The sequence below is a fragment of the Larus michahellis genome, chromosome 10 (assembly GCF_964199755.1).
Source record: "Larus michahellis chromosome 10, bLarMic1.1, whole genome shotgun sequence".
Taxonomy (NCBI): domain Eukaryota; kingdom Metazoa; phylum Chordata; class Aves; order Charadriiformes; family Laridae; genus Larus; species Larus michahellis.
In genome coordinates, this window is record NC_133905.1 from 2,395,800 (window position 1) to 2,414,487 (window position 18,688).

Genomic DNA, 18,688 nt, shown 5'->3' on the forward strand with positions numbered 1-18,688 from the left:
AGTTTCACTGAGGGTCATGCAACATCAGCAAATTTTAAAATAGTATGTTTTTCACTTTAAAAAATATTGTAACAAATAGAAGACCAGCAATTCAATTCACAGAAACTTAGAAGTGCTTCTGCTCTGTCTTGCACCTGGTTGTCCCCAGAGCCACCCTGAGTTTCACTATTTCACATTCACCACTTCATATTGTTTCTTTTCCAAACCTAAGCTTCCCACTTGGGGACCCACGTTTTCTAGATAGTTTTTGCATTACTTTGATTATACTGGTTAAGAATAGACAGAGAAATTAATACAGTTAAGTTTGGTATGATTTTCTAGTATGGATGCAACTATATGAGGATAATGACTCTCAGCATGGTATTGCTTATTTTTGCATATTTAAACCTATATAACTGCATACATGCTTGGTACACTAATTTAAAACAAGCCATTCAAGTATTAGTTAAAAGAAAACTTAAAATTTCTCATCTGTGTTTAAAATCATAAAATTATGAATTCAACGGCTTACTATCAAGAATAATGGAGGTCTGACATATACAGGAGAAGGAAAAAAAAGAAGCAAGCAAGCACTAGAAACACTACAAAGCAGAAAAAACAGACAGGATTATTAGTTCCTACTAGTCTTGAACACATACTGGTATGTTTGCTGCTTTTTTTTTTTTTTTTTAAACCAAACCAGTAATTTTAATTTATAGCACAGCCCTATAAATACTGTCTGGAGTCCAGGGAACATATGAAGAAATGTTGTCTGGAATTGGGACTTAAAAACCAGAAGCAAGAGCCTTGTAAGCTGCCTTTCCTCCCCTGCAAACAACCGTGAATGACACCATGAGTTAACCTGAAGTCAGAAGATACCAGAACATGTTAGAACACAAGTGCACTCATACAAACCCCATGAAAGCCACAGCAGGTGAGAGGGGAAGAAACAGACAAAGATGGGCAATTACTATACACTAATTTTAAAACATACATTACCTCATGGGATACTGCATCAAACTGCCCAAAAAGCTGACCCATAGTGATTGATTTTGGATTCACAGTTCTAAAAATTACTTTTTCTTCTTCACCATAACCACGCTCTTTCATAAGAGACAGTGTATCTGCCAACACGTGTAGAATTTTGGTCTTCCCAGAAAAAGATTCCCCTACCAGCATAAAGCTGTTAGATGGAGGAAAAAAAATGCTATTAATAAATTTGTCTTGCAATTTAGACTTTTACAGAACCCACAAAGGCCAATAGCATCATTTATATGCTCAAGATAATTTTCACCTAATTTTTGAAAAGCGGAGCAAGTAAGTTTGGTTTGTATATATGAAACATCACTTAGGCAAAACCAGTTTATTTGCACACGCAAATCTGATTGCACAGCCACTGTGCGCAAGCTGGCATCTAAAATACATGTTTACCACTACACCAGTTCATTTATTTGCTGAATCAAATAAATCAAAGATTACTGTCTAGTTTATTTTCAGTCTAGACAGAGTTTATAACAAAGTTCTGGAAGAATATCAACAACAGGAACATGTACTACACACACACACACCCCCAAAAAAAAAAATTCAAACTATCTTTGCCCACATTTCAAAATCACTTTGTTGGTCACCCAGCAGAGGGATGTGACTATAACAATGTCACCCTGAAAAGATTAATTAATGAGCTGAATGTTAACAATTGTATGACTAATATCATATTGTATATATTTACTCCATACAGTTGCTATTCAGTAATAAGAATGAAATGTCAAGAGAGCTGATAACTAATATTTTAATACATACAAACAGACCTAAGTCTTCACCATACCGATATCCGCACCTAAAATCATTACACAGGTGAGGCTACTTCTGATAGCAAGGGTAGTACAGTTCCCCAGACATACATTTACAAGAACTTTGGGACATGTAAAAGCCGTATTGGTGATCAACTGTACCAATACAAACAGAAACATTTTGCCATCCTTAAGACCTTTTATATTTGATATAAATAGCCACTAAGGTATAAGCCAAAATTACAACAAATACCGCTTGTGAAACAATAATGAGAATCTTACCCATGTCTAACAATCATCATTTCATATGTCTGTATCATTTTCTCTAGAAAAGTTTTTACAGGTTGGACATTATGTCGAACACAACATTCACTGGCACATTCCAGAAAATCCTAAAATCAAAACAGATCATAATCTTATCATTGCTACAATGTGAATTACTGTCTTGGGCTACAGTAGAACAGTCTGTGCTCATCAAGAAGGGTTTCAATTTAATTAGTAACTGAAACACACTAATAATCAGAATATACAAAACATCACTGGAAAAAAAAATAAATCACTTCTGTACTTCACATGCTAGAAGAGAAGTTAACTACAATTTTTATCTTGAGGAGAAGGCGTACCACCATAAGGAAACCAGTGTGCTTTGGAACAATATGATTTTAACAGGAGTCTAGTATTTACTGGAAATTTTTAAAAAGTTAATCCACTTTGTCTTTTCCAACATGCTCATCTTCTTCCCAACCATCCTCCCACAAAGGAGCTATGCTTTGTTAATGTTAATTAAAATAATAAACAAAAGAAAATACAAACACAAAGCTTAGTTTCACTTAATTATGTCCAAGAATTAGGAAAGAAATGAGGAAAAGACCCTAAAATTTGGTAAATCTGCAGGCCAATTTCCAATATGTAGGATGCCTTATACAACCCTTCTGGATGTAAGAGAACTCAGATGTGGATTATACTCAGAACAGATACAAGAATTTTCTTTGGTACTAAGTTTCATTGCAAACATTCAGCAACTTTCCTTATCTTGCAATAGGTCACAAATTATTGTATTAATTATACTTGGTTAAAAAAAGAAAAGCACCACAAAACAAACCACAATGATTACGACACAGGAAAAATTACAAGTGTGCTTACATTGTAGTCTGCATCGGGAAGCTTGATTCCAGGAAATAAATCACTAGTTATACCCATGAAGAGAGGTACATCATGTGACAAAAATTTGGGCTCGTTCACATCCTTAATGGATCTAAGAAGCTAGAGGAAACAAACATACATTTTATGTTACTATTAAAAACACAGAATAAACTGTCCAGCAATTAAAATAATCTAATACATAATGAAGATTAATTAAATGGTGCCTTTGATAAGCAGTTAACCACAACTGTGCAATCATCAGCACAGCACTGGAAAGAGCAGCATGTATTTTATTATCTTCACTTCACAAATTAAGAAACATGGATCAGCGATGTGACAAGACATGGTGGAACTGCCTTCAGAATGCAGAACTGCATGCATCTGTAAAATTCCTTAAGAATTATTCCCTCAGGAACTCACCAATATATCTTCATCTTCCATGGGAAATTTCAGTTTTAGATTCCCCGCAGCCACCAACACAGCTTTAACTGCTCGCATGCCATAGTCATAGTGATACTGAGAGGAAAGCTGTTCTGAACAAAGCCTGTAGGTCATTACTATCTTCACTGACAATGACTTTGCATTCAAGAATCCATATGAATAGAGTGAAATTTCTGCTATCAGAGCATAGTTAGGAACCATCATGGCTACCGTTCGGAAAAGAACCTGAAATACATACCCAAATAAATATCTTTAAATAATTAATCGAGGAATGAGCAGTAATTCAGAACTTTTGCAGGTGATGGATCAGTATTCATCCCATCACAGCATTTTTAAATGAAAATAGTAACAGCATTTAAAATTAAGTACTGCTTAGTATTATTAGGTAAGCTGTAGATCATTTAAAACAGTTACACTGGAAAGCAGTGGCCTGCAGAACATTTGGGAGCCAATGAAATAGAAGAATTATCAACGTTTGCAGCTTACGACTTAATAGGAAGCTAACATAAGCAAGCTGTCATCAAGATCCATCTCAACGTACAATCCAGTGCAGAAAAGACACCATCCCTCCCAACTCTTTTCCCTCATCATTGTCTCAAGAATGCAGTTATCCCTTCACACCGATACATCCAACACAGCAGTAAGTGAGGGAAGGTGTTGTACACAAGTGAGAGAATGTGATCTGCAGCTGGTATACTTTTCATGCTGCATTAACTCTGCTTTAAGTTGGCATTCACGGTATAGCTGCCACTGGGGCAACTTGCTCTGGCCCAGTAGCTCTGTGCGATGTTGAGTCTTAAGAAACAGATGCTTTTCCAAAAGGCTCCAGATTACTTAGAGCCAAACATCCTCAATGAAACAACTAATCTAGTCAAAACAATCATCTCACAGATTTTATTTAATCAGGTAACCTAAGCAAATTCATTGTATTGTGTAGTTTGCTAACACCTCTTTTAAATAGGACTACAATAAATGCAATGTAAAAATACTTAAAGCATTTTTTCCAACGTACCCCTCCATCTTAAAAAAGCTAGCATCCGAATCTTTAATCTACCCAACAGCCTGACACTTGCCAGTTTACTTGCTACAGCATTATAACCTTTGGCCTGGAAAAATAATAATGAAAAACACTAACAGACACAAGAAAATAAAAAAAATATTTCAAATTCCTTCAAGAAGAACAAAGTAATGGGGGGGTAGGTGGGGAGTATGTATAAATTAGTATGTATAAATTGTGTGACAAGTATATGTTTATATTCCAGGTGGTACAATCTGAATTAATACCAGCAATACACGTATCCCTCATTTTTTTTTGAATAACGCACTCTTAAGCAGAAGCATGTATTTTATTATTTTACCTTTAGATTATCTGGAAGTTCAGAACGTCCTGCATAACCTGGATTCATAGTAATAGCTACAAAACAGTTGGGGTTAAGCTTCAGTTCAGTTCCTTCAAAAATAAATGTTTCTAGCTTTATCTGTATGGCTCTCTGGATGCAAAGGATCTGCTGTGCCACAACAGACAGTACTTCCAGTTCAATGCGATTGAATTCATCAAAACACGCCCATGCACCTGATGAAGCCAAACCCTTGAAAAACTGCAAATGAAGAAAGATAACAATAATATCGCTAACAGAATCTTAGAAAATACAAAAGAAACTAAAAGTATCATGTTGGAAGTTTAATTACATGAAAGATACAATTATGATAATAATATCTACGCCTGTTTAGAGCAAAGATCAGTGATGTACTGGAGAACAAAGTCTTTTCTTGATTCTAAAGAAAGCTAAATCAGAAGATCCTGATCCTGTGAACTCTTGTTTCTTTCATGTTTTAATTAGCAACTTGAAAGGATTTCGGAAAGCACAGAAAATTAAACATATGTAGAGACTGGTACATAGCATCCAAGGGTAGCAGACCACAGATGCCACATTTATTTAACTGTCTCTGCAGAGACCCTACAATTTTCATCCTAAAAAAACAAAATACAAAATACATTTATTTTCTACTTACCTTTCCCATTGCCAGGTAATCAAGGCCATCAGAGCAGTTGAAGACAACACACTGAACAGCAAGAGCTTTAGCCAAATCTTTGGTGGTCTCTGTTTTACCTGTCCCTGCTGGACCCTCTGGGGCACCACCGAGGTTTAAATAAAAGGCTCCAATCTAAGAAACAGAAATAGTTTATGGAAATTATTAGTACTACATTAATATTAAGTTATTCTGAATGGAAATGTTACATTAAATTGCACTGGATAGTTCGATACAATCATTGTATCCAACATAAAAATTATGGTTATATTAATTAAAACATAATCTGAAATTTACTTACAGCTTGGAAATATATACAAGAGAATTGAATTTTGACCCTAATGGAGAGTTTAGTTCATCATCATCACGACCATGATTAGTTACTCAAACTTCCTTAGACCCAATCTTTCAGTTCTTTCTTCAAATTAAATTTGATGCAATTACTTGGCTGCTATTCTTTTCTATCTCTGTTTCTCCTTTTATATACTTTTCTTTTTCTTCCCCACACTGTCCCCCTTTGTTGCATGTATATTCCACTGACCATTCCATATTCTCTCCTATATTCCATTGAAGTAGGAGGAAAATCTGACAGAAAAAAATAAAGTTGCAGACTAAACCAAAACTGAGATGTATTTGGCTTCCAATCCACAGTTACAAGGCCCCATCTATATTGATAAGCACTGGGAACACTGTATGAAGACTTTGGCGGGCAAAGGATGAGACTTCCATTTGCCAGAGTGCCAGGCTTCCAACTGTTTTGCTCCGAGATTCAGGGTCTGTGACCCTAAAAAACAAACAGACTACCAGCTGCATCACCCTCTCACACCAATGTACCTTGATGTTTTGACAAACAGGTATCAAGCATCAGCTACAACCATACCTTAAAAATTTAAGCTACAAAGAGGGCAAAAAAAATTTCTTCAGATGCATCAGTCAGGTCTTTTCAGTCTTTTCTTTCTTACACCCTACAGAGTTTGTGATTAGGTCTCCACACCGTGAAAATTACCACCTTAAAAGAGGAGGACGACGGGCGCCTAGTAAAACTTGACATCATGCTCCAGCCAAATAAACTGCGGTAAATGATAGTCAAAAAAGTGATAACCTGAGATGACTTTAGTAACTTTCAGTTGTCAGGTTAACTGAGGATAGATCAATACAATAATAAACACCTCTAACAAGAGCAGGGATACTAAAAAGTTGCCAAACTGTTGTACTAGTCTTAGGAACAATACGCTTACAAGTGATCCTCCTCCACTTTATTTATCATCCACAGAACATCAGAAAAGGATTTTGTCTTCTCGTAATCTAGACAGCAATAAAAATATTGGGTGTTTTCTCTGTTTATGTTTTAAAAAACACATCCATAGCAGAAGAATCTACTAACGTTTCAATCAAGTTGGTGGGCTGTCCAGATCTGTTGTTATAAGCCACCTTCATGTTCAATATTCAATACAGAAATGACAGTCTTTGAAAACTGCATTTTAACAGAAATACCAGAGTCCAACAGCAACCGCAAGCCCTAAAAGTATGGCTGTAGTGAATAGTGTAAGAAATACTATACTACAGTAAATACAGTTTTTAGTAGCACTAGTGGAAGATCATACCAAGGTGCGGTAACACCTGTCTGTAAGAGGAGTAATGACAAGGCGTGATGAGTTTCCAAGGTATTCATAGGCATATTTTACATTGCAATTAATGATGCAGACACGAACATCCTCAAATTCCCAATAATACCGTAGTTGTGCAAGCCACTGAAAGTCTGTTTCACTCTGCACACCTGATGAACACAGAATTAAAAGCAATCATAAAAGATGTTCTGGATAACTGGATTTTCTATTAGGTTTGAATTTAAAACAGCTTTGAAATTATTAATGTTGATGCTCACATCTGAATACTCACATACATATCTTAATACTGTTGTGGTTTAGGCAACAAAATCAGATTGGTTAACTATTTTTAATTAACTATGTATTAAGACACATGCGAAGAAAAATGTTTTAAAAGGTAATTACCACTTTCAATCATTTCCATGAGGACATCTCTAGCATGAACATCAATAGTAACCAAGGCACCCAGTGTAGTCCTTGTTTGCTTTGACAGTTTTCCTCTTACCAGCTCTACAATATCATTAAGTTGAAGCTGAAGTTTATCATAATAATCCTTTAAACCCTAGGAGAAAAAAGGTAATTATGAAACGGGTTATAAGACTGCTGTAAGTGTTCCAGCCTTCTTCATGTTGACTAAATGTCTTAATAGAGATTCCTTATTAAGCCATTCTTTTACACTGTCATGTTTTTGCATCAACTGGTCTCTCATTCACAGTTATACATTTATGTTGCAAAGCTGTTTTATTCTATGCTTGCTCTAAACAAGAATATTAAAGTACCTGAATCAAAGGTACAAATCACTGTACATAAATTCATGTATATCAAACTCATGTGCTGATCCTTTTCCAAATTTTATTTTGATTGTAGAAATATATTTGATTAAGCAAAATACATTAGCTGAAACAAAGAAATTAATAAATATTTTTTAAAAAGATTATGCATTACAAAGTACCTGTGGTCCACTGCACAGAACTTCATGTACCTCACTTGTCCAGAACATTTGAGAGACACACAATACTACTTGTCCAGGCCACTCCAGAACCCATCTTTTTCTCTCAGTCACTAGATATGCCTGAAAGAGTTAAATACAGTGTCAGTGCATATGTATCACAACGTAATACAGAAGCATATAATGTGAATCTATCAATATTCTTTGCTAAAAAATATTATTTTCCTATTTTAAAAGTCCAAACAAACTTTTAAATGCTCTTTTCCCCTTAGATTTGCAATTTGTTATCAAATAATTTTAAAGATTCTTGCAATTATCTTTCCATATTATGTAAATATTCACAACTTGCTAACTTCATACAAAGAAACATTTTTTGGCTAATGATTTTCTTTTAGGAGGGAACAAACTTATTACAAGTGTTGTATTTCTAACTTGTAATTAAATAAAAGAACCCAAATAATTTATTTACATTAGGTGATATATGCTATAAACACAGTATTGCTGCCAAACTTTTAAAAGAATTTATATCCAGTGTTACAGGAAAATGACCTGATTCTTATTCAAACTAAGTTCTTACGTATCTCACTGGCCTATAAATGCAAGTCATGTTAACTTGGTCCTTGCTCCATAACTTCATCAACTCTTGTGTTCAGGAAGAATTTTAGGAAGCCAAGTTAGCCTTAAAATAAAGAAAGGTCTGTTTGTGACACAGTTATTAAATTATTACAAAACCCATACCATTCTTGATCTAGCAATAACATCACGAATACTCCTCAGCATATTATCTTCTACTTGAATTAGCCACTTCTCCACTGCACCTCGAGCTTCAGAAGTAGAAATGGTTGAAGTGAGTTCTACACGCTCGCCTTCAGAACTATACATTGCTTTGATATCCAAATTGGGAAGGAAATGTAGCTTAGCAATGCCTTCAAAACACTTCTTCAAGTGAGGCTGAACTCTGAGAGGATCCTTAGTCTCTGACAGGATCTCCAACATTTCATCATTAGACAAGAAAAAGAAGCTAAAAATATTTTAGAAAAAAAGAAAAAAAGAAAAAGCCAACTGTATTATCAAGCTACTTTAAAAGCTGACCTTATTCACAACAAAATAAACATTCAGAATCTTTGCTTTTTTAAGTAGCCAAAACACATCATACCGGGGAAAGAAGAGACGTTTTTTCTCAAGATAAGCATTAAGCCCTTTCAGGATTTTGTCAAGAAGCTCATTACAGTTCTGAAGCTTCTCCAATAACTCTACCAAGGAAGTAGCAACAAGAACCTGTAACAGCACACACATGCAAACTTTAAGTTATAAATAAGATACTTCAAAACAGTAGAAGTTATTCAAATAATGTACAACATGGCTCTGTTCCAAGAAAGCCTAGACAACTGATTCAGTAGTTCATTGTATGTACTCTGAAAGCAACAGCACTGACAGAAAAAAAAAAAGGGGAAAAAAAAAAAGAGGGGGAAAAAAGAGAGGGGAAAAAAGAAAAAAAAAAAGAAAACAGAAGTTACTTTTAGTACTGTATATTTTCCTTACCTTTGGGTCTTTGGCACAATGCTTCATAATATCTCTCCAATGTCTATCCACAGTCTGAAAGAGACGTCCCTCTTCTGGCATCTGTTGCATAATATCCTCAGAAGAAAAAATGGGTTCCAAATAAAGCCACTGTGCTTGCACTTTCAGCCATTCATCGATAATCTCCTGAGTTTGAATTAAGCAATTTTCCCATTCCTTAATAAATATTAAAGGAATGTTACCTTAATATTTCCAAACAAATTATGTTAGAGAGAATAAATTCAGGAAAAGTAGACACTGTGGTACTGAAGTTTCCAAGGAGAAAACAAAAATATCTAGCGGTAAACAAAATAAGAGGGAAAAAAAAAAATATTAATCAGTATTTGGGTTCTTCCACATATACAGATAGCCAAAGTTCAAAGTTCAAAAAGTTTAACTTACCTGGAAATTAATTTCCAAAAATGCAGTGACCACTTCACTGCTATGAGCTTTTAACAACTTACCCATTGAGCAATACCCAGGAGGCTACCAGTGACAAATTCTATTTCATCTCCCCACAGCAAGGAGCTCTTGGTTTGCAGCTGAATTGCAGCAGAGACACAAGAATACCAGAAAGGCCAAGCAAGATCACAGGAGAGATCCAGCCAGCCCAGTATCCTGTCCCTAAAGTGGGGAATAGCAGATACCTCTGGCAGAGGATGGGGAGGATGCCTGTAAAGGGTAAATGCTACCTGTCTTCACTGAGCCTGCTTGAGCCTGAAGATTTCCTACACAAACCAACAAAGAACTAGGGAGGGCAACTGCAAAGCAATTTCACCAGCTCCTCTCCTGTCAACAGTCATGGTGTTAGCACCAGAAAGACTACTCTAGCCCTGAAAATACAAAGCAGGTGTAAAGCGATCCCATCGTTGTTCTGAGGTCTGACTAAAAAAAAACCTTTTCCCCACCCTCAAGAAGTTTCCTTGCCCAGAAGAAAACATCATAGTTCAAAATTTGAGTCCAAAGCTCAAGGACTAAATCACTAAATGTTCTTATTAATAATAATAATAACATAATTTCCAGTTATTAAGCAGCAAGGTTAAAGACACTAACAGAAATAGTGATTTTGCAAAATATACAAAAATATAATCATGTTCTCTTGGTTGCAGTTGAATCCAAATGGAGGAGGGAATTCCAACACAGAAAGCAAGTAGGACTTACATGAACCCAAAAGAACCTTGCTGAAAAAAAAAATAAAAATCAATGAAAGCACTTCATTAACAAGTCAAACAATAAAGCTGTAACACAATTGGTAGACTCTTGCATTATAGTTATCCTGCAAATAAAAATGATATTTTTTAAAAAAAGTACTTGTCGTACCCTGATTTCTTTGTCAAATGGTTTAATGAAAGGTGATCCTCTCATTGTCTGAGTTTTCATAATCTGATCATCAAGAATAGCTTGAATCTCATCCACCGCAGACAGAATATGAACACCACTCTCACGATACACACTTGTATTGAAGGAAATTGAACCCCAGGTTTCCATCATGGCATGCATTGCTTTCTCTAAGGAAAATTCCTACAGTTTAAAAAGAAAATAGTTTATTTTAGTCACTGTGTTATTTTTTTCCAGCTCACTAATTCAACATAAAAACTTATCTAGCTAAATAAGATATTTTGCTGTAACAGCATAAATTAACTTCTTGTTATTATTCTTCTTAGGATATCATTTTCTAGTGCACAGAAAGCAGTACACTCAGGAAATACTAACAATGTAACATGAGACACAAACGTTCACGCACCCACTGCTATCTTCTAATGGGCCAAATTCTCACCAACAAATCTCTTTTGTTGCATAAGGGCAAAGACAAAAAATTCTAGTAAGCCATAAAAGCCATCACTAAGAGACCTGATGTTGTATTTGTCACCATCAAATCTCTATGCTTACCTTGCTTGCACCTACGCTTATAGCTTCAAACTCTTCCAAATAAGGAGCTAGATTCTGCTTTAAAACTTTTCTCAGGGTAGTTCCAGAGTCTGGTGTTAAGTCATATCCTACTATATTTGACATCTGCTCCCAATGACGAGTTCTCATGCCAGGGTTACAAAAGATAGTCACAGTGGGAATATTCTCCTAATTGAGGAAAAACATTTATAAGGTAAAAATTGTGTTGTGCATTGTTTCTTAATTTTTTAATCATCTTTGATGGACATTTAAAATTCTGCTGCAGCAGCTGATGACATGCAAATATGTTCTGAAAAGTGCAGATGGATCCACTCAGTTACCCATTCAATTTCTAAACAATTGTAGTAAGTTACTTGTATTGGGTTTGCATGGCAAGATTTTGGTAGTGGGGGGCTACAGAGGTGGCTTCTGTGAGAAGCTGCTAGAAGCTTCCCCCATGTCCAATCAGGCCAATGCCAGCTGGCTCCAAGATGGACCCACCGCTGGCCAAGGCCAAGACCACCAGTGATGGTTGTAGTACCTCTGTGATAAAGTTACTGTGCAACAGCAATTGCAGCTGGAGAGAGGAATGAGAATATGTGAGAGAAACAACTCTGCAGACACCACAGTCAGTGAAGAAGGAGCAGGAAGAGGTGCTGCAGGCACTGGAGGAGAGATTCCCCTGCAGCCTGTGGTGAAGACCTTGGTGAGGCAGGCTGTCTCCCTGCAGCCCATGAAAGTTAATGATGGAGCAGATTTCCACCTGCAGCTCTTGGAGGACCCCACACTGGAGCAGATGGATGCTGTGAACCCGTGGGAGGCCCACGCTGGAGCAGGCTCCTGGCAGGACCTGTAAACCCGTGGCAAGAGCAGCCCACGCCGGAGCAGGTTTGCTGGCAGGACTTGGGACTCCATGGGGGACCCATGCTTGAGGAGTCTGTTCCTGAAGGGCTGCACCGAGTGGAAGAGATGCATGCTGGAGCAGTTTGTGAAGAACTGCAGCCCATGGGAAGGACTCACATTGGAGAATTCTGTGGAGGATTGTCTTCTGTGGGACAAGGAATTATCCTTATCTTGACCCACAAGCCTTTTGTTACATTATCTCTCCCCTGTCCAGCTAAGGAGGGAAGTGATCGAGAGGCTTTGGTGGGCACCTGGTATCCAGCCAGGGTCAACCTACCACATTATTGATGAAGAAATATAAAACTATTAAGCACGGTCTTAGCAGAAAAGAGAAAAGGAACAATTTTTCAGCTACGTTATGTTAAATTTGGCTTCCATTACCATAACATGTAGTCCCATTTCAAAATTCCCGACTACATCCTTAAATGTTTCTCTGCATCCAAAAATTACTTTTCTCCTGTATGTGTCCACTCTTTAACAATTCACATTCCTAAAACTACAAAGATATCCAAAATAAAATTTTATTAAAATCAATGGGACAATATAAACTGTAAATGGTGATTCAGAGTGTGCACTCTCTGTAACAGTAAGTCTCTGACACTGCATCATCTACCTATACTGAGTGCTGAATTTAGCATTTGTCCCTCAGCATCAAATATTAATATCCCTCACTTATTCTTACCTTAAAGTCCTTAATCTGCTCCAGAACTGAAGAACACATTGTAAGAGTTGGATTTGCCTTTGTTTCTTCTTCTGTTTTCTCTTCTGCAGTTCTGTGTTGTGAGGTCTTTTTCCGCTCCTGTTGAATTTTCTTGTGCTTTTGTTGGAATGGTCTTGATGCTTTATATACCTCTCTAAAAAACTCATCAACCTCAGCCTCCATGCTTTCCCCATTTAGTTCCAAAAAGGTACCATCCATCCATCTGAGAAAACCCACAAAGTTAGAAAACAGAGTAACAAATAGTCCACAAATAATTAACGCTTTGTTTTGTAACCAAAGCAGATGTGGATTAATAGTTAAATGAGTTAAATAATTAGTTTATAAATAGTTAATTAGTTTATAAATAGTATAAATAATTAGAGATAAATAGTTAAATGACAGCAAAGCTCTTGTTTCCAACTATTTTCATTCTATGCAAAATGCTAATGCACAACGAAGGGTGGCTTGATCACACTCCTCTATTTGTGCAATTCTCTTAAGTCAGTCACACGCTGAAACCAAGTAACTGCATGGATACAGAAATATTTAAGTTAAGCTCTGGACAGAGATCAAAATATACTACGCCTTTTCAAAAGGTATTTTCAAAAAAAAATCCATACTTTCTAGCCATAGCGCGTTATAACGTCCAAAGAGTGCAGGAACTGGTAAACAATCTCAATTTAGACTCAGACATACTACGGATTTTGCTATAGGATCTAGCCACCAGATAGCAATGTAATCATTTGAGCACATCTACATGGCATTTTGGACAGCCGTTATGTTAAAAATGGTTTTCATTACGTACAGATTGTGAGTTTTCTAATTGAACTTCTTCCTTTTCTGGTATACAAAGTAGCTCATAACTAACCAAATTTTTTTCTTTCTAATACATTTCTTTCACAGAGTTTGTTTTCTAGGCTTTACCAGTATGCCTAATACAGTTAGAAACTAGTATGCGATATACTAATTTGCATTACAATTGAGTGTACGCAGTCATACACATTTTTATGTACCTGACATATCATAAGGGCAACTGGGATTTATTAGCTGCAGATTTCTGTTTTGTACATGGAAGTGTTTATTTTTTTACATAAACAAACTGACACATTTTCTAACCAAATTAAAAATAATAAGCCTGATACGTAAGTTATATTACTATTCTACTTGGATTGCTAATAATAAATAAATGTTTACAAAAGAACAAATCCATATTCTGTATCTAACATGAACAAAACCAGCATGAGCATTTTTGCCGCTCTCCCCTCATTTAGCTTCAAGAGCTGAATTACCTTTTTTCTGCTCGTTCCCATTTCAGTATGAGATGAAAGAGTTTCTGATATGGTTCAATCTCAACTTTTAAGTTGTTCAGGAGTGGGAAGTCACTCAATTGCCATTCGAGCAGAGTCTCTTCTTTATTAATAAGAGCTACTGTTTCATCAGCCTCCTGTATGCGTTTCTGTAATGCCCTCAGGTCAGCCACATACTGAAATCAAATAATTGTATGTCTTGAGAGATAACTAAGCTATGCTCTGAACAGCTATCAAAATAAGATATCAAAATATGATAAGCCTTCATATTTATGAAAAGTTTAGAAAACATGAATTAAAAACTCATCTTCTTATCCTCGAGTACCAGATTAACACTAAGAAAAATAAAGTTGGTTTTATCATTACTGAATTTAAGAGTATAAATCCACTTTCAAAATGTTTGAGCTTTAAAATGCACTGTTCCAGGAGGCAGACGTTTTTATGTACCTGACATGTCGTAAGGGCAACTGGGATTTATTAGCTTAGGATTTCTGGTTTGTGCTTTGAAGTGTTTTGTTTAGAAAACAAAATTACCGAGCGTAATTGTGACATCCTTCAATTAAAGCACAAGACATGCTCTGGCCATTATAAAATACTTCTAGAAATCTGCAAAGTTTTGGAGCCAGTGGTCTGCTCTTCATTAGCAGCATAATGAAGTTTTGACGTTCATAGAACAATAAAAATAAATCAAATTGCTACCAATCACTCTTTCTAACCTACTATTTTTTCCTTCAGTTCCTCAATATATCAAAAACAGGGAAGAGAATTCTGATCCCACTGAAGTTACTTGTGAATAATGTCACTGGGGCCAGAATTCCATGCTTTATATAAACCCGAGTAAAAAAAAAAATCATTCACTTTACACACCTGTTTTATCTCAGTCCTTTCTGGGATTACCTTTCAATCAATTTAAGAGCAACTTTATAGTAAAACTTTCCTTTAAGTCAAATGTTATTGCTAATGTAATACAAATAAAGGGGGGAGGGGGACAGAGGGACAGACACAGGAGTCATTTTGAGTTTGTTTGATGCAGCAAGAGGATAGTAAAGGTTTTAGTTCACATTTGTTAAAATAACGGATTACTTTCAATTCTAAGTTTCTTCCACGATCCCTGTGTATTAAACATACAAAACATTTCTACCCATTTTATACTAAATGTTAATCAGACCTGTTGCATGCAATCCAGTTCTGAGTATTCTTCAAACTCTGCCACAGAACGCGCCAGCCTGTCTAATTCCACCATCAGTTTCTCACATTTATGTATTAGTTCTTGCTCTGCTTTACATTTAGACTGTTCAACCAGCTACAAAACAATTGATTTATTTTTTAATTGTAAAAAAAGCAATGCAAAAGTGGTTGTAAATCCTTTCAATTATTAACATACGTAGTACCATCTAAACTAAATATTTAGCACAAACAGACAGAAAACAAAAAATACAGATAAATTACTACCCTTACAATACTTGAAGTTTATTCAAGAGTTGCTTTCTGAATATCCCATTTAAGTGTGTGCAACCTCTATATGTTAACATGGAACCCTTATCTCAATAACCATAGCAGTTACGACTGCCTTAAAGGCCTCCAAAAGATAGGAAAGTATTAAAAAAAACCAACAACCAAATGACAGAGAGTCTCATCTTTGGAATTCAGTGTTTTACTGAAAGAGGACATCTACAGTTGTTTAAAGGCAATGCTATGCCACATACACCTACTTCTATAGAAGGCAGAAATTCTGTAATGTAAGACCACTCTAAAGCACAGGGTCTGCACATAGAGGGGTTATTTTTAAGGTATCAAACAAGAAACCAACCCAGGCAGTGGAGATCTCCTTAGACAAGGACACCTACTGCCACGCAAAAATTGTGAAGAGGACAAAGAGAACTTCTCCAAAGGAGGAACCAGTCCTTTCCTACTGCATTAGAATAAGAATGGACTCATATCTGAGAGTATAAAACGCAAATATGTGGACTTATAAAAAGATGTAAACTATTCTTGTCCTCAAGCTCTAGCACAATGCGAGTTGCTAGATAGTCAGCTATAGAGAGATACACTCCTGAGCGACTCTAAGTCAGATACACTCTGTACTACCATTTTCATTAAAAAGAATTGGAACAAGCACCATGGACTCTCTGTGAACAAATAGAAAATTAATTTCACTCATTTGTTTTTTGGGATTAAAAGAACGGCAAGGCAACATGCAATCAAAATATTTTACAGACATAGCAGTCTCCCAAGCTGGGTATGTTTTAAGTAAGATGCATATTTACTATCCTTGGACATACTCCTTAGTATCAAAATCCTCCATTACGATATTTAAGAGAGATTGATATTTTTATTTTAAAGTGTTAATCATTAATTCCTAAATATTTTCAGAAAAAATTATTAGATCTATGCTAAATTACTATAGATAAGCAAGAGAACACCAAAAGGCTTGACTTAACTGTATCACGGCCACAGAGAACGAATGCTAGCAAGATGAATACAGACAAGTGGAAGAAAGTAATCTACAGTTACACAGAGAGGAGTAGATGTTGCATATTTTCTATTAATGAGTGCTACCTAAAAGACACTTTTCCCACTGTTTTTTATTGACAGAACAAAATATCATTTCAACTCAATGACTTCCTGTCCAGAGCACTAACTCTATTAAGAGCCTGGCAGTTACATTTTCAGTACTAGTCAACTGCAGTGTAGTGAAATTCCACCTTCCTATGAATTACCTAGTACTAGTATCTAGACCACAAACAAATTAAGATAGTAAGACTTGCTGAAGGTTTTAAGTTACAGTGACAATTTTCACAGTATACCAGAAAAAGCCATCTGATGATATAAAAACCTGGAAATATGTTATTTATGCATGTCTAAATTAGTATGGTTTGCATTGTATGTGTAGATACATTTAGCCTGCTGAGGAAATAAATAGCTCAAGTAAGTGAGAAGTCTAACAAGCCAAAATATACCATAAACCAAGAAAATGCTCTTACATCATCATGCTCATCAAAAATAGAGTTAATCTTCTTTGGCCATAATAGAACTGCTGCATTCAGTGCAATGTCTTCAGGAGCAAATAAAAAAACATCTAAGAAGTAATCCATTTGCCGATAGCACTCCTATAAAGAGAGATTTCACAAAACTTGGGGTATCATAGGTCTGTTTAAACTATATGATAGGATAATATTATCTAAAAAAGATAAAACAGAAGTCTACATTTTATGGACTTTTCAGAATTCAGAGCTACTTCAGCCAACTGAATATTCAAAACACATATAAAAAGTTATTCAAATCCCTGCCCCATTCTTGAGTTTATTTCTCTAAATATGACTTCCATGGCCTGTAAACCTACATGCAAAAATCCTAATATGATTAAAAATATAAAAAATATAAATTCTGCAGAATAAATGTGTGTTATATTTACAGACCTATTAGCAAAATAGAAAATCTGACACATATAATCATAGTATATAGCAAAGAGCTACTTATCCGGTAATATTTTTGGTTAAGCCACACCTTACACAGTTTTTCAATTTTATTCCCTGAGCACACACAAAGTACTACTGCTAACGTTACATCACCTATATTCTGTTCAAATCGTAAATTGTTTCTTGCGTATTCAAAGTCATGACTATTTTTACACATAAAATTCTCTTTACGCTTTTGCGTTACATTTTCACAAATAGCTTTTTTAGCAGCCCTGAACTAAGTCCCTGGGTACAAACAATAAACTGAGAGTCTTACAATCTGCTATGATTTTTTAAAAGCTGCATTTCCTCACTGACATGGACAACACATGGGAATGGAGAATAAGAAGGAAGGCCATATGGCAAAGAATGAGCTGGACTTTCCACTTCCATTTGAAGTAACACTGAGGGTACAGTTTATTCATACATGCAGCATGATCAGACGAAAGTCTCTGCATTCCAGAATGAATTCTGTATTTTCACTGGCCAGCATGTTTGGTAAAAGATTAAGGGAGTTAAAGGACAGCCATTTACCTTGATCCTTAACAACAGGTCCTGAATACCTTTGGTTTTGACCTTCTTTATGTAAGCTCTTGCTTCCACCATTTCCTCTGTTGTCTCAGGGACTTTTAATGCACGTTCCTTAATTGCTTCAAATTCCCTGCATATCCTATAAATTTATTCAACATAAAATATCAACATTTTAAGATTTTGGTGTGACTGGCTTCAAGCTCAGCTTTAACAGAATTAGAAGCACAGTATCATTAGCATACACACAAACACTTTACTAGTAAATATTTTGTCATTTTGGTAATGTGTAATCACTGTAAAACTTGACTATAATTCTTCATTTTAACCAAACAATTTAATATGACTTCAACTCATGATTTAATCCATATCTGCAAATCAACCTTTAGAATTGATCAGTATTAT

General features: G+C 35.7%; 1 protein-coding gene across 4 annotated transcripts in view; it reads right to left on the reverse strand.

The window, feature by feature from the left end:
- Positions 1-18,688, reverse strand: part of DNAH12 (dynein axonemal heavy chain 12) — a 73,225-nt gene that overhangs the window by 39,475 nt on the left and 15,062 nt on the right. For 2 of the 4 annotated variants that reach the window (XM_074603001.1, XM_074603002.1), the window contains exons 13-15: positions 18,290-18,425; positions 17,282-17,407; positions 13,034-13,213 (exon numbers count right to left, since the gene is read on the reverse strand). In XM_074603001.1, the coding sequence (XP_074459102.1) occupies positions 13,163-13,213; positions 17,282-17,407; positions 18,290-18,425 (313 nt within the window). In that variant the 3' untranslated portion in view covers positions 13,034-13,162. Of the gene's footprint in view, positions 1-978; positions 1,163-2,051; positions 2,162-2,912; positions 3,033-3,332; positions 3,579-4,711; positions 4,952-5,366; positions 5,520-6,988; positions 7,162-7,396; positions 7,554-7,943; positions 8,064-8,678; positions 8,962-9,096; positions 9,219-9,482; positions 9,678-10,820; positions 11,022-11,390; positions 11,577-12,972; positions 13,214-14,279; positions 14,474-15,465; positions 15,601-17,281; positions 17,408-18,289; positions 18,426-18,688 lie in introns of those variants that run through there. The other 2 variants (XM_074602999.1, XM_074603000.1) reach the window with 2 other exon arrangements.